The 18,166-nt window shown below is 40.1% G+C and overlaps 3 protein-coding genes and 1 long non-coding RNA gene across 4 annotated transcripts in view; 1 reads left to right on the top strand and 3 right to left on the bottom strand.

Moving 5' to 3' along the window:
- Positions 1-5,637: 5,637 nt before the first annotated feature.
- LOC111335275 (uncharacterized) lies at positions 5,638-8,746 on the bottom strand. Its single transcript, XM_022941151.2, has 2 exons — positions 8,588-8,746; positions 5,638-6,065 (listed from the first exon to the last, which is right to left on the bottom strand). The coding sequence occupies exons 1-2, from the start codon at positions 8,634-8,636 to the stop codon at positions 5,728-5,730; spliced, it is 387 nt and encodes a 128-aa protein (XP_022796886.2). The 5' UTR covers positions 8,637-8,746; the 3' UTR covers positions 5,638-5,727.
- Positions 8,747-13,951: 5,205 nt separating this feature from the next.
- Positions 13,952-16,424, bottom strand: LOC111335276 (weak neurotoxin 5). Its single transcript, XM_088729988.1, has 2 exons — positions 16,277-16,424; positions 13,952-14,397 (listed from the first exon to the last, which is right to left on the bottom strand). Exons 1-2 carry the CDS (start codon positions 16,335-16,337, stop codon positions 14,030-14,032), a joined length of 429 nt encoding a protein of 142 aa, XP_088586114.1. The 5' UTR covers positions 16,338-16,424; the 3' UTR covers positions 13,952-14,029.
- LOC111347664 (uncharacterized) overlaps positions 16,411-18,166 on the top strand; it is a 2,229-nt gene continuing 473 nt past the window's right edge. The window contains exons 1-2 of the mRNA XM_088729981.1: positions 16,411-16,561; positions 17,541-18,166. The exon at positions 17,541-18,166 is cut by the window's right edge and continues 473 nt beyond it. Of these exons, the coding sequence (XP_088586107.1) occupies positions 17,547-18,166 (620 nt within the window). The 5' untranslated portion in view covers positions 16,411-16,561; positions 17,541-17,546. The remainder of the gene's footprint in view (positions 16,562-17,540) is intronic.
- LOC148740730 (uncharacterized) lies at positions 16,868-17,331 on the bottom strand. Its single transcript, XR_015990517.1, has 2 exons — positions 17,235-17,331; positions 16,868-17,204 (listed from the first exon to the last, which is right to left on the bottom strand). It is a non-coding gene; the product is annotated as an uncharacterized LOC148740730 (long non-coding RNA).

Raw genomic sequence — 18,166 nt, 5'->3', positions numbered from 1 at the left:
CAAGAAGACGACTCAAAGAAGCCAATCGCCTACGCTTCGCGCTCTATGACGTCTACTGAACAAAGATACGCTTAGATAGAGAAAGAAGCACTCGCAACTACTTGGGCTTGCGAAAAGTTTGCCGACTTTGTCCTCGGTAAAGAGTTCCTTATCGAAACGGATCACAAACCGTTGGTACCGTTACTAGGATCAAAATGTCTCCAGGACATGCCACCACGTATTCAAAGGTTCCGGATGCGACTTATGCGCTACTCGTACCAAATAGTCCATGTACCCGGAGAAGACCTCACCACAGCTGATACCTTATCAAGAGCACCACTTCACCCAAGTCTCACGAAAGACGAGAAGAAACTTAACGAAGATTTAAACCTCTATGTCTCACACATAGTAAAATGCCTGCCCACTACAGAGCGCCGCCTGCAAGAAATACGCCTTCATCAGGACGAAGACGAAGTCTGTTCAAAGCTTAAGCTGTTCTGCAGTGAAGGCTGGCCAGAGAAACATCACTTGAATTGTTCACTCCAACCATACTGGAAGTATAGGGCAGAAATCACAGTTCAGCAGGGAATCCTAATGAAAGACGACAGAGTAACAATTCCCTCTGTGTTAAGACTCGATGTATTAGACAAGATACACACAGGTCATCAAGGCATCCAGAAATGCCGTGAAAGAGCGAAAAGTGGTGTCTGGGGGCGATTCTCAGCAAGCAGATAGAAGATCTTGTCAGGGAATGCCCTACTTGTATCAAGACGAAAACTAATCGTGCAGAGCCCATGATTCCTACACAGTTACCTGAACGTCCATTTCAAAAAGTAGGAACCGATCTATCCGAATGGAAAGGACAGGAATTTGTCCTCGGGGTAGATTACTTCTCGCGGTATTGCGAGATTGGAGTACTTCGAAAAGCCACATTTCAAGAAGTGATCAATCACCTCAAAGCGATTTTCGCGCGCCATGGAATTCCAGAAACCGTGATATCCGATAACGGACCGCAGTATTCAGCGGAATTCACCAAATTTGCAGAAAAATGGGGATACACACACATTACAAGCAGTCCAAAATACCCCCAAAGCAACGGAGAAGCTGAAAGCATGGTGCAAACAACTAAAACCCTCCTTACAAAATCTGACGATCCGTATGAAGCACTACTCGCTTACAGAGCTACTCCACTGGAAAACGGATTCAGCCCAGCCGAACTATGCATGGGACGGCGACTACGCACCACCCTTCCAACTACTCCGTCTAAACTAACACCGCAATGGCCAGAGTTAACGACATTGCGTGAAAAGGAAGCCAAGATTAAGACTGAGCAAATGAAAGAGTACAACTGACGACATGCAGTTAAACAGCTCAGTAATCTGTCGCCAGGCGATCGTGTTTACATCCCTGATCGCAAAGAGAACGCGGTAGTAGTATCCAAAACACCACAGCCACGTTCCTACTACCTCGACACTGATAGCAACGCAACTGTTAGAAGAAACAGACGTAAACTCAATCCAAATCCTAAAGAAGCAAAGTACACAACGGAAAGCCCTCCACCTTATCCTCCTGAAACTTCCAAGGATCAGCCACCTATTCCGGCAGAGAAGAACGAAGCTTTTCTGTCTGCCCAAAAGTCTTCCATTCCAGTTCCCGTTCCTGGAACCACTACTCGTTCCGGAAGAAAGGTCAACCCGCCCAAGAGATTAGGTTTTGATTAGGACTGAATGAACATTTGCTATTAGTTTCATGATCAAATTACTTAGTGGACTCGCCTTCCATTATTAAAAGACTTTGCACAGAGACATTCTTACAGTATCGAAATGTCTAGAAAGGGGGATGTGGGATTAGCCCTTAATCCTCTTACCTACCAACCGCGCTCGACTTATAAATATCCTGATATGATTATGCAACAGTTCAGTTGACCTCAGGCCTTGCTCTTGTGAGCTCCTCTTCCCATTAAATGTATAGCTTTAAATATATACTTGGCCTCCACTCTTCCTTTCGCCTCCGATAATCGCACACCACACACTTCTCGCAAAGAGTTGAGAACGTAGCTCCCGGTGTTATAGTCTGGCCTCTTTATCATTTATATAAGCCCCATTTAAATGAGCCTTTAAAAAAAAAACAAACAAACAAACAAATCAACTGGACCAGCTTGTCTCGATATCGAAAATTAATTCAGTAGATGATGAATAAAACAATGAATCAGTTATTCTGTGAAGAAAATCGTGATTGATTGACTGCCGGAACTTCTGCAAAAAGCATCTTGCTGACTAAAAGCGTCTGATCCATGGTGGCTGTGATTTCACTTTGGGGTTAAAAGAGGATTAAGAAGGATTTCTTGTCTCGGCCTCGACGACAAATAAAATGTCAGGCAAGGAGCTACTTTATTGTCAGAATGTCTCAATAATTTATAAAGTAATGGTCGATAAAAATTTTTCGCTAGAATTGTATTTGCTAATGGTTTTCTCTAATAAAACTAAATTCCACAGTTTGTATTTAATAGCATTCGATGTTGACTATGTTCACGTAGGTTGTCTATTTTACTCAGGCAAAAGAATTGGAATATTAGATTCATTATCACAAAATAAAAAGGAGCATAAAATGACTGAAAGGAGTGAGCTAAGAAATAATTAAAAACAAAGTACTCGTTTGTGAGATCAATTGCTTGCTAGAAGTTCTAAACTACACATCTTTAGTGTTCATTACTGAAGGTTCAACGAAGACAGGCTACAAAGACCCATACCAACAGCATGATGACGCTAACAATTGGTACTGAGGGCTCCGTTGCACAGATCGTCGCTACAGCAGGTTATCTCGCAGTCAGCCTTTCACCGAAGGTTCTTTGCAAAAGTCAGATGACTTGGCATTACACTCGGAAAAGACAGAGCAGCTTTTGCCACAGGCCGGGTATGATACCGGCCATCACTCGTTCTCTCCGCAACTTGAAGAGTTTCCTTCACCTGTCAATACCTGGTAGACAAGTTACCTCTTCCTGGATTTTTTTAAATTCATCCCAACCTTTGGTGGTAGTGCATTGGTAGCATTTAAGGCCATTACCTGATCAAAACAAACAAAACTGTTACGGTTTTTCGGCTACGGGGATACGGTCACGGACTGCTTATCCTGCCGTCTTGGGGGAGAGTGGTCACTCCTCTTCTCCGGGCCGGGTGGGACACCAAAAGTAGAAGCCGGGCTCCGTCAAGAAAATTATTCGCTGGCCTCTACATGGACAGGGCTATCAGCTTGTTTTTGGGGCCTGTAGAGCTCTCATTTATGGGTTCAAATCGATAAGTACTCTCGTCCCTTTCACCTGTGTAACTCCTTCTTATTGCACGTGGTTATTCTACTTATATAGTACAATTTTACAGATACTCAAGAATAGTAGTTTTACAGCATGCAGTTGTCACACAATGTAAATATTGTACAGCATATGGTGTGATACGGTTGTTATGGAAATCAATACACTACAGGGCCCTCGGTTTAAATTCCAGGCGAGTGTGTTAGGTAAACAAACCGAACGTTACGTGTATGTTTCTGTGCTTTTCCTGTCAGTAATGATCAACAGTAATAGCACCAAGTTCTTTATTTTAGTTGGCAAGGATATCTGAATTCCAAGAGGGGTAACGGGAAATTTCACTATTAGGTAGTTCCTTTTCGATTCTATCGCATGGGAAGAGCAATAGTAGGTTTTCTTTTATTTTCCAATCCCCTTTTTTCGTTTTGTTTGTTTCTCTAATGGTTTTATCTTTCAGTGTTTGACGTTTCAATGCGGACGGAAAGAGGCTGAGGGTAAGAGTGTGCATGATTTCCTTGCAACTAGTTAATGAATACAGGAGATACAATGAATATATGAAGTTCATATATTTTGAACTGCGGTATTAAATACGTATGATGCACGATTCTTCGCAGTAGATAGCGTTATTTATGCAATAGCGAAAATCAGACCTGAAAAAAATCAGGCCTGTACGGGATTCGAACCACTGACCTCTGCGATACTACAGCGCTGCACTAGTATCGCAGAGGTCAGTGGTTCGAATCCCGTACAGGCCTGATTTTTTCAGGTCTGATTTTCGCTATTGCATAAATAGCGCTATCTACTGCGAAGAATCGTGCATCATACGAATATAGGAGATGTCAGTATGGTCCTCTTGAGTTTACTAGTTGTTGTTAAGGGGAGGCTCTTTACGCAGTGAAAAGGGGCAATATGTTCAAGAATAATCACAGGGGTTGGAAATTTTTTTTGGTCGGATTCTGACAAATCAGGTAGAGTTATTTGCTTGCGAGTCTTACAACAATAGAATTAACATTATTACACCCGCAAGTTGCAAAGTAGCCAATAGTGAGCTCAGTAATAATTTTATGAGCCCGGTTCGATGGCCTTGATGGGTTTTTGCAGGTATTTGGGTTAAATAACATTGAAGTCGGCTCCACACCTAGAAACAATTTGGATATATCAACAAAGTTGAAATGGTAAATTGGCCACCGTAATGATTACAAAAGCTGACGTTTCGAGCGTTAGCCCTTCGTCTTTCGCTCCGACGAAGGGCTAACGCTCGAAACGTCAGCTTTTGTAATCATTACGGTGGCCAATTTACCATTTCAACTTTGTTGATATATCCAAATTATTTCGTTACTCCCACCGACGCAGCCCCAAACAGTTTCTTTCGAAACTATCAGCCTTTATTCACACCTAGAAGTTGCGAAGTGGTCGGTAGCAGAGAATTATTTAAACTAAAATATCCATACGCTGAGACAAGTCCTATGTTAACACCATATCAGCGATCCTTTTCATGCAAAATTAACTTAGAGTAACTCCGGACTCACTGCTGCATGAAAAAAACAATAAAACAACGCTAATGGGCGGATGAAGCATCAGAAACATTTAGTAAACATTTCAATGAAAAAAAAAAAAAAAAACAAATGAATGAATGGACATGATGCTGATGATGGTGACAAAGGTCATAGAATAATCCAACAGTACGTGATTGGTTTGTCATATTTGAGTGATACAGTCCTTAAGAACATATTTAGAACATACTAGCTCAGGCTGAGAGTCAGTTCAGTACAGCTCATTCTTTTTATTTTGGTGAGAAGTATAAAAAAAGGTAAAAAAAATGTCTGGTGTTGTCTAAGTTAGTCAGGTGGCTTTCCAGAGTCAGTCGATGAAAGATGTTCGTGTCGTTGGTCAAACTGACTTTGACTGAGAAAAGTCTCAGTCAATAATGTGATTGGAGTGTCAGTGATGTTCAAAAGTGTGATTGTTGACATCACTATCCGGCTCGTCTTTCGTTTAATTTCAGTTAGTCTTACGTATTTTTCAAAAACGTACTCTACAAGACGCACTTCCACTCAGGCCACTCTTCTATCGTCACATTTGTGACCAGCCGTGCTCTAGAGGAAGCTCCTCTACTTAGGTCACTCTTATATCGTCACATTTGCGGCCAGCTTTCCCAAAATTTGGATCACACAACTCTTTGGTACATTTTTAATTTATTCCTCATCAGCAAATCCTTGCAACGTCAAAAATGTGAATAAATCCAGGGTTTTTTTAATTTTAAATTCCTTGGAATAATTATGCACTTAGGAATGTCTACAATGATGTCCATTTTGGACGAAAGTTTTAATTTAGAAACAACGGAGTAATACCATGGCTATTTTCAAACCGTTTTATTGTTGTAGTTTGTCACAAATTAAAGTCAAATACAGTGGTAGAGCCTGTTTTACTGTAGTCAGTGATCTTTTTCAAGGTTCACCAAACAGAGACATAAAGGCCACGAGAGCGCAGACCAAAAGCATGATGGCGCTGACCATTGGCACCATAGCCGCATTGCACAAATCGCCTGTACAGCAGTGGAGCTCGCATTTGAGAGTTACTGAAGAATCAACTGACTTGCAAGAGGGATGTTCATCTACTTTGCATTCAGCTTTTGAAGTACAACCTTTGGTGAATTCTTGGCCGTTGGATTTCTCTATCATAACTTTTGCACAGTGATCTTTTTCCCCTGGGCAAGTCAATTCTTTGGTCTCACAGTCTCCCCAACTCTTAGTGCTATGACACTGATGGCATTTGTGGGCATATCCTTTCAAATGGAACAGACAACCGATCAATCAATCAATCAGTCTGTCAGTCAATAAGGTAATTTTAGTTTTTTATCAACTGAGTTGATAAAACCGAAATTACCTTATCGACTTACTTCTTTACAAACTAGAAATCTGTTCATAAATGTTCAGTAATATCAAGTGATCAGAACGAAGTTGCTTTTCATGGCGGCCCAGGTCCAGTGACACGATGACTGACCCAAAATTTCAGCGCATTATTACTAAATACTGAATATCAGGAATCAAGCTGGAATTTCTTTTCACATTTCACCGTCGGTTATTTGTTTGTAGTAAAATGTCCTTACCCTTGCAAGCTGCGTGCGTGTGTATTACATAAGTTTTTTTGTGGGGCTTGTAATTCCTGCAGCGTCCATGAATGGCCTCGCGATCGACATTTTTCCATACGCGTGCGAGTGCACCCATGTATCAATCGTTCTTAAAATTTACGAAATACCCAGTAATGATCATGACACACTAATTGTGGTCACGATTTTTCCAGTATCGTAAATCACAATTCCAGCAGTTTCCAATATAGGATCAAAAAATTCTTACTTATTCAATAAGAGCAACCCAGGCATTGAATCATCAACTGAAATGTTGGTTTAAACCTTCACTGTGACCATGCATCATTCACGGTGTTTCTTTAGGGAGTATCGTGTGTAATATCATAAATCATGTTTTCCTTTATGTTACCGTTAAACTGAAAATAGCATAAAATCTTCATAAGATTTTCTCAAAATCAAAACCGTCGTCTGCTTTTGAAATTATCATGTACCTTCTGCTTTCTACACCAATCTTACGCTTGAGTAAAAATGGTAGCATCTCAGCATGTTGTCATCCTTCAGTGGCATTTCGGAAAACACGGTATTGAAATCAAATTTGATCATAAACTACTTTCGAAGTAAAGTTTTTAATTTTCCAAAAATATCCAAACTTTCGGTGTTCATATCAGATATGGTCCGAAATCAGTGATCATATCCAATAGGCTGTTTTGCCTTATTTAGTTAATGTTCAATATTGTCACTCAAAAATAATTTTGGCTCAGCATTTTTGAAATGATTATTTCAATAAGTAGACTTTGTTTAATGGCAACCTTGAAATCATGATTGAATTGAGGTGGAAAACTTTTGAAGAAACATTATCTCCCAGCCGAATACTTCCCTGATCACGTGCATAATTTTTTTTCCGAAGAGCATTAATGGTCACAGTTGTGCGGATATTTTTAATTCCATTTTTAACATTGATCAACTAATATTTATCGCAAAATATACTAAAGAAAAAAAAATCGAGTTTTCTAGGTACAAGAAAATTAAATGAAATAAAAAGCCTCTTCATCCAGTGCAGGATTTAGTTGAAGTTGTAAAGAAACAAAACTGATTAAAGGTCGATACATCTAACCTTTAATGGTCACTACAAGTTGAAAAATGTTCAAAGAGAGCAAATGCTGTCCTAGGATTTCTAAAGAGAAATGTTGGTACTAAGAACTCAAAGATCTTCTCCATGCTATACAAATCTATGGTTCGCCCTATTCTTGAATATTGTGCACCAGTTTGGAGTCCGCGCTTGAAAAAGGACAGTTATGTTCTGGTGACAGTTCAAGGACGCGCATCCAGGTGTGCCCTTGGCGAAAATGGCAAAGACCTATCTTATCAGGAAAGATTGGATATTCTACGTTGGCCTGCCCTAGAGAAGCGAAGAGAGTATCTATCACTGAAAAATGTTTTAAGACAGTTCATAGTTTAAATGGTCTAAATCCATCTTTAGTGTTTACTTTCGTCCTCTCCGCTCTAATCAGTGATAAATTGAAAGTCAAATCAGCTAGATTAAATTGTTACAAGTACTCATTCTTTGTCAGAATCGTAAACCTGTGGAATAAATTACCTAAAGACGTAGCTGAAGCAGAATCTCTGCGAAAATTTAAGACCAAAGTCAAGAATTACCTTTTTAAATAATATTGTAAATAGTTTTTATAGTACGTATTGTATATAGTTAAATCGCAACTTAATGCTCTTTTATTTGTATATTCAAATAGATGATTATTTTGGAAACACCCTCGATAGGGCTAACCTCTGGTGTCTCCCTTTCTTTCAAATTAATTTTTTTTTTTTGTGATTTGATTGAATAAAGCATTATTACTATAATACAAAGTGTGGACGCTTACTCACGGCGCGCCTTTGCTGTCGGCTTGTTTTTGGATTATTGGACAATCAGTCTCTGTAACGACCTGCAGTTATACTACTTCTATTTGTAGTTAATCACAGTGGAAAATTACAACCCAGAAATATCCATAGATAGACACTCCTGTCGTTATCAAAAAATGCTACGCAGATCGTTCGAGGACTTGGTTGTTATTTGTACCATTTATTCACTGCCCGCTCACTAATTATCGATATGACTACCTCGGAATACTTTTGTTTTTGTACTGGGAAAGCTGTTTGTTTTCAAAAAGCCGAATTCATGTGAATTAATTCGAGAGTAAAGACTCGCTAAATTAGGAACTTACCAACAGAGATGCAAAGAGAGAGAGCGAACATAAAATGGACTGATTTCATCTCAAAGCTGCCGTTTCTTGCAGAGAACTTGGTTTGTTTGTTGAAGACTCTCTGAAGTGTGCTGTGGCTGAATAGAGACTGATGGCTGCTATCACGGGTTGTTTTTCGTATATTTAATAACAGTTTCTGATACAACTATCATTTTCTAGCCAATCATCTTCTGTTGGTCTTAACGTCAATCAATATTTCCATATGAGAAGAAGTGTTCTTTTATTTTAGAACAACTCCTTTGGAATATGCTCGCCACTCATGAGTCATATTAGTCATTTCTGAGTATAAATATCTGCTTCACAATGGCTCAACTTGTTTTTCGATTTGTTAGCCTTTGATTATACCAAGGCGAGATTTGTTGTTCCATTTAGAAGCTAGTTTTATTTTTGTACCCTCTAATCTAAAAATCACTCTCTGTCAGCGTCACCTGTGATGTAACTTCGCATTCCACGATTTGTAAATGAAATTTTTAAATATTGTCTCCAAAGAATGGTTACCGGTCGTTTGAAGACAAAAGCTGAAGTCATCTATTTTAAATTCAAGTAAAATGGTCACTTTTTGCGGCTGGTTTCCAGTTCCCAGTGTCCGGAAGTTTTTACCAGGATCCTAACAAAAGTAGCGAGATCAAGTAACACTGGGTTGCAATTGAGTTTTAAATTCTGCGTTGCTCCCAATTAGCTCATACAGCTTAAGTGTATTGGCATTGGAATAAAGTTGATTATTATTATCATTGTGTGACTCTCTGCATACAAACGTAGCTCAGTTATGTCTGTTTACAAGTTAGCGCCAGTTAACCGGCTCAGACAGCATTTGCCTGCTCCTCCGGTTCAGCGCGGATGATCGCATATTATCAGAAAATCTGTGTGCAATTAAAGCAATGTCATGTCTGTGGGTATTTGGTTAAGCAAGAAACATAGCACGTGCAAATATGGGCCTTCAGAAAAGAAAAAATTGCTAGTCAGCTTGACAGTTGAAATCTTCTCGGTTTATTCAAGAGAAAAGTGTTAAAAAAAATCTCGATCTCAGCCTGAAGTGATTAGGATCAACAGAATTGAAAACAGCAACTTAGATAAACTGAACTCGAGAAATGTTTGTAAGTCATGCCGTGAAAAACGCAAGCTATGGAAGGGTGACCTAACCTTTGTGAATTCTGCTCTAAAGGAGAAATGCACGACAAAGTAAGGTAAATGGATGAAGTTTCATGGAAAGCGCTAAGACTAGAAAATCATTTGATATGAAAAAATTAACTGACAACGTATTGCAACAAAGATTCTCGACGCAATATACGAGATATTTGTCAGAACGAGCCTGTTTGTCAGTAACCTGCAGGCAACCTAGATCCTGATACTTGTAGAGGCTCCTGAGTGTGAAGGCAAAGTACCAAGGAAAACTTGCGATTCTGTCGCGGAGCTTCTAAAATGTGAACGCAAAATGCTGATTGGCCGACTCGATGGAGTGATGCTGATTCGCCGATTTTGATCAAGTATGATCTCCTTTCAAGTGCACGATTTCCGACTAAAACAAAAATAGCGGACAGTGGTTACTCCATCCGCAAAGCTCGCGAGAATTTCTGGTTATGTTCATTTAAATACGGTCTCCATTCAAGAGCAGCGGCTGTATGCAGTGGAAACTTTGCTCCAGGGCAGAGATACCCCAGCTGAATTATCCTGGCCGAGGACTCACCGAAACTACCAGTATCCGCGTTGCTGATATGGCGTAAAAAGCCAAGTAGCTTCGAAAATTTGCTGCAAAGTTCATCGACATACACTTCGTATGCTAGATCTTCATCGATGATCATACCAAGAAGTTTATTGTTTACGACTTTTTCAGGTTCTGCGTTATCCGTTTTATTTCCAGTTTTCTCGTATCTTGGACCATGCTCTCCCGTAGACGCTTCCCCGTTACCAACGAAGCTTCTCTTTTTGCATATTCATATACGTTTTGTTTTCTCTAGCCCATCTCTCCACTTCACTCAGATCCAGTTACAATGCTTGATTTATTGATGGTATGGTTTTCCAGTTTCAACTCGAAGACATGATGGTGTCGTTTGCATAAATGTCCAAAGCTGACTTTCGAAGATGAAGGGGCATATCGTTGACGAACAAAGGAAAAGTACCGGACTTAGAGTTGACCCTCGGGGCACACCTTGCTTTAACGTCAGCTTTTCAGATGTAGTTTTCCCCAACGAAATAAACTGCTTTCTCTCAGACAGGTAGGATTTGAACCAGGAAACAGAAGAAGGAGTAGCACCGTAGATCGGCAACATTTTTAGAAGAATTTCATGATCAATCACATCCAGTCAAAGTTTTCGAAAATCTATAAAAACCAGACCGGTAACTTCGTCATTGACCATGTTCATTAGAATCTGATCCGTAAGTCTGATCAGGGCTGTTTCATTAGAGTGACCTGACCCAAAGGTTGATTGCAACTCGTATAATAAGTTGTTATTGCATAAGAAGTTAGAAAGAGAGCTGGCCACGTACTTTTCGAGAATTTTCGAAAGGACAGTAAAACAGATATCGGGTGATACATACTTGTTGATAGAATTTCGTGCTCCTCCTTTGCACATAGGTGTGACTTTAGCTATTTTCTAATGATTGGGGAAACTGTTGGTTTGATTGAAAGGTTTATTATTTTGCGTAAAGGGTTTGCAAACACCGGTACAAATTTCTTACTGAGTACGCGTACGCTTATGCCATCGTGCTCAGAGGCCTTGTTCCTCGATTTCGCTTCTCTCACACTGACTACAACACTCAATTCATGCATGCCACAGTCGGGATCTAGTATCGACAGCCTAGTTAAATCTAGCAAAAGGGATGCTCAGTTCTGCAAGGCAGATCGATTTTGGAGCAAAGCTAACCACCATGCTGAAAATAATACGAAGACGTTAGAGGACGCGGCATCATTTAGTTGACACTTGGAATAGTCGCGGCGTGTTATTTCAAGATCTAACCGTCGCCAGTACTTCTCCTTACTTTTTTAAAAATGAATTTTTTTTTATTATGATTAATTCCGCCAGTCACAATACTAAAACTTACACTACCTAAATTTGGTCCCGTCTCTCTCCTGCAGGGTTAGGGGCAGGAGACGTTAATTTCCCACGCACGAGATTACTGTGTGATGAATGTCCTCCCCTGAGGTGGGATGGGTGGGTAGCAGGACCCCCGTTGATACCAGTGTTTACTACACTGAAGGGGCTATCTTGTATAAATAAAGATGTGTACTATACTAAATATTGTTTACAATGCAGTGCATACACTCCCTACAATGTGGTGCGATCACATACACTAGCAGCAAAACTAATGCTTACTTACAGTATAATACGACGACTCATGTTGCTTACAATAGTAACTCTTGAAATTAGTTACATCGCTATACGACTACCAAATAAATACCAATTGCAATATAATTCCATTACTTATGCTTCTTGCAACTTTTACCTCTCCTTACAATATCGTTACGTTTCAAGCAAAAAGATTACAAGAAGAAAGAAAAATATCAGCTAAGGAAAATTGACTCGACGCTAAAAGCTTCTTTTTTAAGAAAATGATTGACAGACAGTTTTAGAATTGCTATTTTGACTTAAAAAAAGACGTTGATTGAAGCTCCCCCCTAGGGGCTTTTCAGCCACAATGTAGACTATTTAAGTGCTAAAGAAAAAAACTGGCAGGAGGTAGACCAGTGGGCTATTTACAGGGCGCAGCCGAGGAGTTGAACTTAGCCTGTGTACAGCCGCCCCATCCCCTCGAAAAACTCGGGAAGGAAGCGTCTGTGATTTACCGTTGCTAATGGTGTATGGGAATCATTTGCATAAAATTAAAAAAAATGGTTTCCGCTGACCAAAATTTTCGTGGTTCGTCTCACCTCATTCCGATTTTCAAAATACTACTTTTCATCGAGTATTTGAGAGTGTTTGCGACGTTTTAAAAATTGCTTCACTCTATACCGAGCACGAAAAATGTCTCCAAGCCCTTTTCGAAGGAAAGACGTGTATGTAAGTCTTCCCACTGGATACGGGAAATTATTAATCTTGTGGGGAATTAGTGAGGGGCTAGTCTCCCTCGCAGCCGTTTTTTTTTTGGATGTCACGCAACGCTCCCCCTGTTCTCCCAGAACGCTCCTAGTTCTTTTGGGGGAGCGTTGCGTGACATCCAAGAACAAACGGCTGCGAGGGAGACTAGTGAGGGGCCCACACTGTCACTGTTCTCTTCCAGAATTTATTTTCAAAAAGCAGACAGAACAATATCAGGCGAGGTCTCTGACCGACCAAAAAACTACTCACACTGGTTTTCTTATCTCATGAACACACCTTCATCAAAACGTAAGTTGATTGGCTTTAAAGTTCTTCCCTACAAAGACAAACAAACTGATTTATCGGGGCGGACAGATCGTGAAACTCGATTTCCGGCAGATGATTTTGAATGATTGCAATACTAATTATCCTGTTTCCGACAATCTTTTATGAGGCCCCAATCGTCGCCGATGAGCTGCTCTCGCGTCCGCGTGGCAATAGTAAAATAATTGTGATTTCACCGTTTCAAACGTGATGGTGGAACGAGGAGTAGGATTCGCTTTGACGGGTGACAGGAAAACGGAAGAAGAAGAGGATTTTTAGCTGATAATCTTTCGAATTGTAATGTTTACAATACAAAGATTCGTCAGAAGAGCCCTTGGTTTCTTTGAAGTCGACAGGCAATTTCTGCACATGTAAGCGGAATCTATAGACACTTTACACTCCAGCGACAGCTACTCCTCCCGGACGTTAAAACTCGAGCGAGCTCTTCTGTCCGTCAACGGGATTTTTATCTGAATTCTGAACGATGTTTTTTCCCACAAAGAGCACACAAACTCATCGCTAATTCGAGCACATGTTATTGTGAGAGCAATGTGTACTTTGAGAGAAGGCTTCACATTTCAGAAGTCAATTTCCCGCGAAATTGATAGCCAATCGAAACCCGTGGTTCACATGATATAATGATCTACGAGTAACAGCCAATGAGATCATTTTCCGCACATTCCTGGAAAAATCACATTGTCCCCATACACGATTAGCAACGGTACGGTAAATCACAGACGCTCCCTCCCCGATTTTTTCGAGGGGATGGGGCGGCTGTACACAGGCTAAGTTGAACTAGGGGAAACCAACAACAAATTCAGTGAATGGCAGGGTGAAGGACTTGAGCCCGGGACACCGGATTATAAGTCCAACACTCTAACCACTCTGCCACGCCGCGTCCTCGACTTTAAGAGTGTAAAGGTGAAAATAACCGGAAAAAAATACCACCGTGTAAATTCTAATACAAGTCATTCAATACGAAAACAGACCTTGTCGCATGTCTTTTTTAATCAGAAAGAAATTGTTTTTACATTGGAAAATGCTGGTAGATTATGACTTTTTCTGTCTACAAAAGCAGTTCCTTAATCAGTGAACCAAAAGAGTTGAGAAAGGCTACAAATGTGCATGCCAGAAACGTAATGGTGCTGGCCGTTGGAAGTGATCCTCCATTACACAGATCTCCAGTGCAGCAGTAAGCAGAACACAAGTTTGAGGACGACTGACCTTGGCATACATCCTTATGTTTGATGTCTTTGCACCACTGTTCAGTGTCAGTACAACCCTTGGCATATAACGTTCCGCCCCAACTTGGAAGTTTTTGTTCAAGCTTGGCACATGCATACGATCCTAGCGGACAGGTCTGTTTCTTCGTTTCACTTCCACAGTCACCCCAACTCTTGGCACTAATACACTGGTAACACGTCAAGCAGTGCCCTGAAAACGAGCAAAGCCACAGTCACAATATGAGACAAATCGTGAATGATCTAGGAAATGGGGAGAAATCCCTCCGAAAAAGTAGTTCTCAGTTAAGAATTAGCTAATGGCTGGCTGAAGGCGCCTTCGAGCTTTCTTCAATATGTCAAAAACCGAGAATCAGAGACAGAAAACAACGAGGGAAAGAGGAGAGCTCTAAATTTGCTGAGCCTAGATTCAGTGACAGATGACTGCCGAAATTCTAGTTCTGTGATGGTCTTGAGTAATTTTAGAGGTTAACACTGCAATGTTCAAATAACCTTCAAAGCTGATTTTTTTTTATTGGTATTTCCTGATTTATTTTTGTTTTTGTGTTTTCTGTCGAATTTTGTTTCCCTTTATTATTTCCCTCTTTATTCCTAGACTACGAGCAGTCCCTCCTTTTCGGCGAAGTCCGTCGCGCGAGTCAAAAATATATCAGTGATGAATAAGTTGATGTTAGCGCGCTGCGGGAAACTCTTGAAGTGACGACGATGCACCACAGGAACTCCATTAGTGAGGCGCTCGAGAAGAAGTATTTAACGAGCGCGATATCTTTCGTGAGGTGGTTACTGCTGTCGACCGATACCAAACAGAGAAAGAGTACTAACACTTAGGCAAGTTCATAAGAGTAATGCCCGACTACTCCCAAGGCAAGCGGCCAAACCAGTGATCCATGACACGAAATAAAAACAACTTAAAATGAAAACAGAGCGGTATTTTTGCTTGCATTATTGACAAGTTATCGGACGATTTTTTTCGTGGAATTTGGGATAAATAAGCACTCGTAAATTGTTCGAAGACAACAAATTTCACTCGCCCTACGGGCTCGTGCAATTTGGTTAGTTTTTAAAAACTTCACTCGCACTGATTTAAACTGCACTCGAAATCATGCGATAACCTAAACAAACGACGCGTAAACTTATCTTTGAGTAGGAAAACAGAGCGATATTTTTGCTTGCATTATTAACAAGTAATCAGACGATTTTTTTCGTGGAATTTGGGATAAATAAGCACTCGTAAATTGTTCGAAGACAACAAATTTCACTCGCCCTACGGGCTCGTGCAATTTGGTTAGCTTTTCAAAACTTTACTCGCACTGATTTAAACTGCACTCGAAATCATGCGATAACCTAAACAAACGACGCGTAAACTTATCTTTGAGCAGGTATAACTCGTTAATGTTCTCTCGTGGTGGCGCTTGAGCGTGATCTTAACACCGTTAAAGTTATACAGCGTTTAAATAATCAGTTTTTGTGTTTTGAACACTGGTTAGAAAACGACTTTCGTAAATGCTGAGTAAACTTCCTTTGAATAAGTGGCTCGAAATGTCTGATAACCACTTTTGCCACATTTGACAATGAAGTATGCCTTACTGTTTTGCTATATTAAGAGCATCGAGCGTAATACCGGCGTATGACTAAGATTTTTGAAAATTCTCTACGTGTTACAGTTCAAAAAGAGATTAATGCAAAGTTTTTGCATGATACCATGTTTGCGAGGGTTACGCTCAAATTTTCGAGCGTAATTGAGTTATCTGACACTGCTATCTGATGCAAACAAAGGTCACTGTAATGATAGTCTATTTTGGCCCTCGACGAGGTCCATCTCGAGTTTTCTTCTTTCATAAACTATGTTCAGTGTTTAGTGAATTTTTCGTTGGCAGTCACCTATCTTTACCATGAGTAAAAGCCCTTCCAGCACAAGTCATCACACATTACAATGGACATATGCATGTGCTCGGGCGTAAACAATCGACCTTGCAGCTACAGACAACTGCTAGTTCTAGAGAGCTTTATGAGAGAAAACACGTTTTGATAGTGGTGAAGAACTCAATTAAATGAAGTGAGGGTAACCTTACCGAGAGACACGCAAGAAATCAGCACAAGAAAAGACAGCATATTCAGCTGTAGAGACTTCATATTTCTCAATTGCTCCTTCTGCTTGATGCATCCGTCGTTTTCCGTCACGTGACTTTAGAGACCTTACGCAACCGGACGGCAGAAGAGAGAGGACGGCAAAAGATGATCATGTGACGCGCGTGACAACCTGATTCGTGAGCAGTTTGACGCATTTCCGGTTTGTGACTGCCGTCCTCTCGACGTTCACGACGTGAAAACAATGCGACTGAGGTTGTGAGGAAAACGTGAGTATTTTTATACTTTAATCTTTATCAAAACTTTCTTTTCTTTCGGGTAGAACATAGAAACATATCATTTCTTTAGTTATCAGCCTCTGAGTCTGGTGAAATATTTTTTTTAGACACGGAAACCAAGCAAGCTCGTTACATTGTACCGAGCAATGTACATTGTACCAAGCAAGCTCGTTACATTGTAAAAACAAAATGAAAACGTCCTCGTATTTGTTGCCGGATTCTTCAACTGTTTGCTTCCGAAAAAATAAATAAAGTTGAACGATACTTTCCCAAAACTTATCAATTAGTCTTCTGCTGTTTGTTGTTTTCCAGGCCGAGCTATGCAACGTTTAGACTGGACGGTTTTTTAAGTTTTTGAAGAGCGAAGTTTTTTTTTTTTTTGTTAATCGCGTGTCGATTTACATCTTTACAGTCAGATCAAGCTAAGCGGCCTGTTCTCGCGTAACTCACGACAGGTTATATAGTTTTTTTGGACTGAAGTAACGGCAAATGGATATTTGTTTCCAAGCATGTAAGAATTTTCCGTTTTCAGTTCAAACTTCTCATGACTTAGGACGAGGTTGACCTCGGTTTTAGGGCACCGACGATCTGACCAACTGGGTGTATCGAAACTTCAGACCTCAAAACTTCAGACCTCAAAACTTCAGACCTCAAAACTTCAGACCCCTTCGTCGGAGCGAAGCCATTAATTGTTTTCCGAACCCATTTAGGTGTCAGCAACTCATATCAAATTAAAAATATTCCTTTTCCTGATGTTCGTACTGTACCGCTGTTTGTTTCAAAATATTTTTCATGAGATCTTAAAATAATATTAAATTGTCATACAACTAAGCATGACCATTTGTTTACTTTTTTTGTTGTATTATTTTCATTTTTTTATAAATAATTAAACAAATTATAGATTTATTTGTTTAATTATTTATCAATGTAGTTAATTAATCATTTATTCATTTTTCACAACCTAAAACAGATCAACATGGAGTGGAAACAGGAGTGTGACTTACTCCTGTTGCAAGAAATAGTTGTCTCAGAGCCTTTCAGGTTCAAAACGTCAACAAGAGAGAGAGGGAAAGTGTGGGAGGAGATTACCAAAAGGTTGAATGAAAACAAAGTCTTTCGGAATCGCCTCGGAAGTAAAAGGGCTGTTAGAGACAGATACTCACTGCTGGCTAAGAAATACAAGCAAAAGATGACAGAAGAGGCAAAAGCAAGTGGAATATCACCTGAATTGACAGAAACAGATAAGCTATTGGAAAAAATCATTGAAATGTTTGAAGAAAGTGACAGTGAGGGTGGAGAAAATTCACAACAGGTCAAGCTAAATGAGGAGAATGAAAGGAAAAAGGCAGAGGAAATGAGATATCGGTCAATGGAAAAGCTGGGAGAGACACTGAAAAGGAAGGCAACTGACAATGGTCAAGTTACCCCCAAGAGGAGAGGGTCAGGAACAGAAACCCTTGTTTACTTGAGGGACAAAGCTGAAAAGCAGTTTGAACTCAGAAAAGAAGAGGTGGAGGTGAAGAAGAAAGAATTATCTCAACAAATGCAGATGTTTCAAACTATGCAACAGCAACTGCAGCAACAGCAACAACAGCA

The sequence above is a fragment of the Stylophora pistillata genome, chromosome 1 (genome assembly GCF_964205215.1).
Source record: "Stylophora pistillata chromosome 1, jaStyPist1.2, whole genome shotgun sequence".
Lineage (NCBI taxonomy): Eukaryota > Metazoa > Cnidaria > Anthozoa > Scleractinia > Pocilloporidae > Stylophora > Stylophora pistillata.
The sequence above is the reverse complement of the archived record's forward strand: the minus strand, read 5'-3'. Positions and strand labels throughout refer to the sequence as shown.

Coding starts and splice junctions, on each gene's coding strand:
- LOC111335276 (XM_088729988.1), bottom strand. CDS start 16,337: ATGAAGTCTCTACAGCTGAATATGCTGTCTTTTCTTGTGCTGATTTCT. Junction 14,398..16,276: donor GATTTCTTGCGTGTCTCTCG/GTAAGGTTACCC, acceptor GCTCGTTTTCAG/GGCACTGCTTGACGTGTTAC.
- LOC111335275 (XM_022941151.2), bottom strand. CDS start 8,636: ATGAAATCAGTCCATTTTATGTTCGCTCTCTCTCTTTGCATCTCTGTT. Junction 6,066..8,587: donor CTCTCTTTGCATCTCTGTTG/GTAAGTTCCTAA, acceptor TCCATTTGAAAG/GATATGCCCACAAATGCCAT.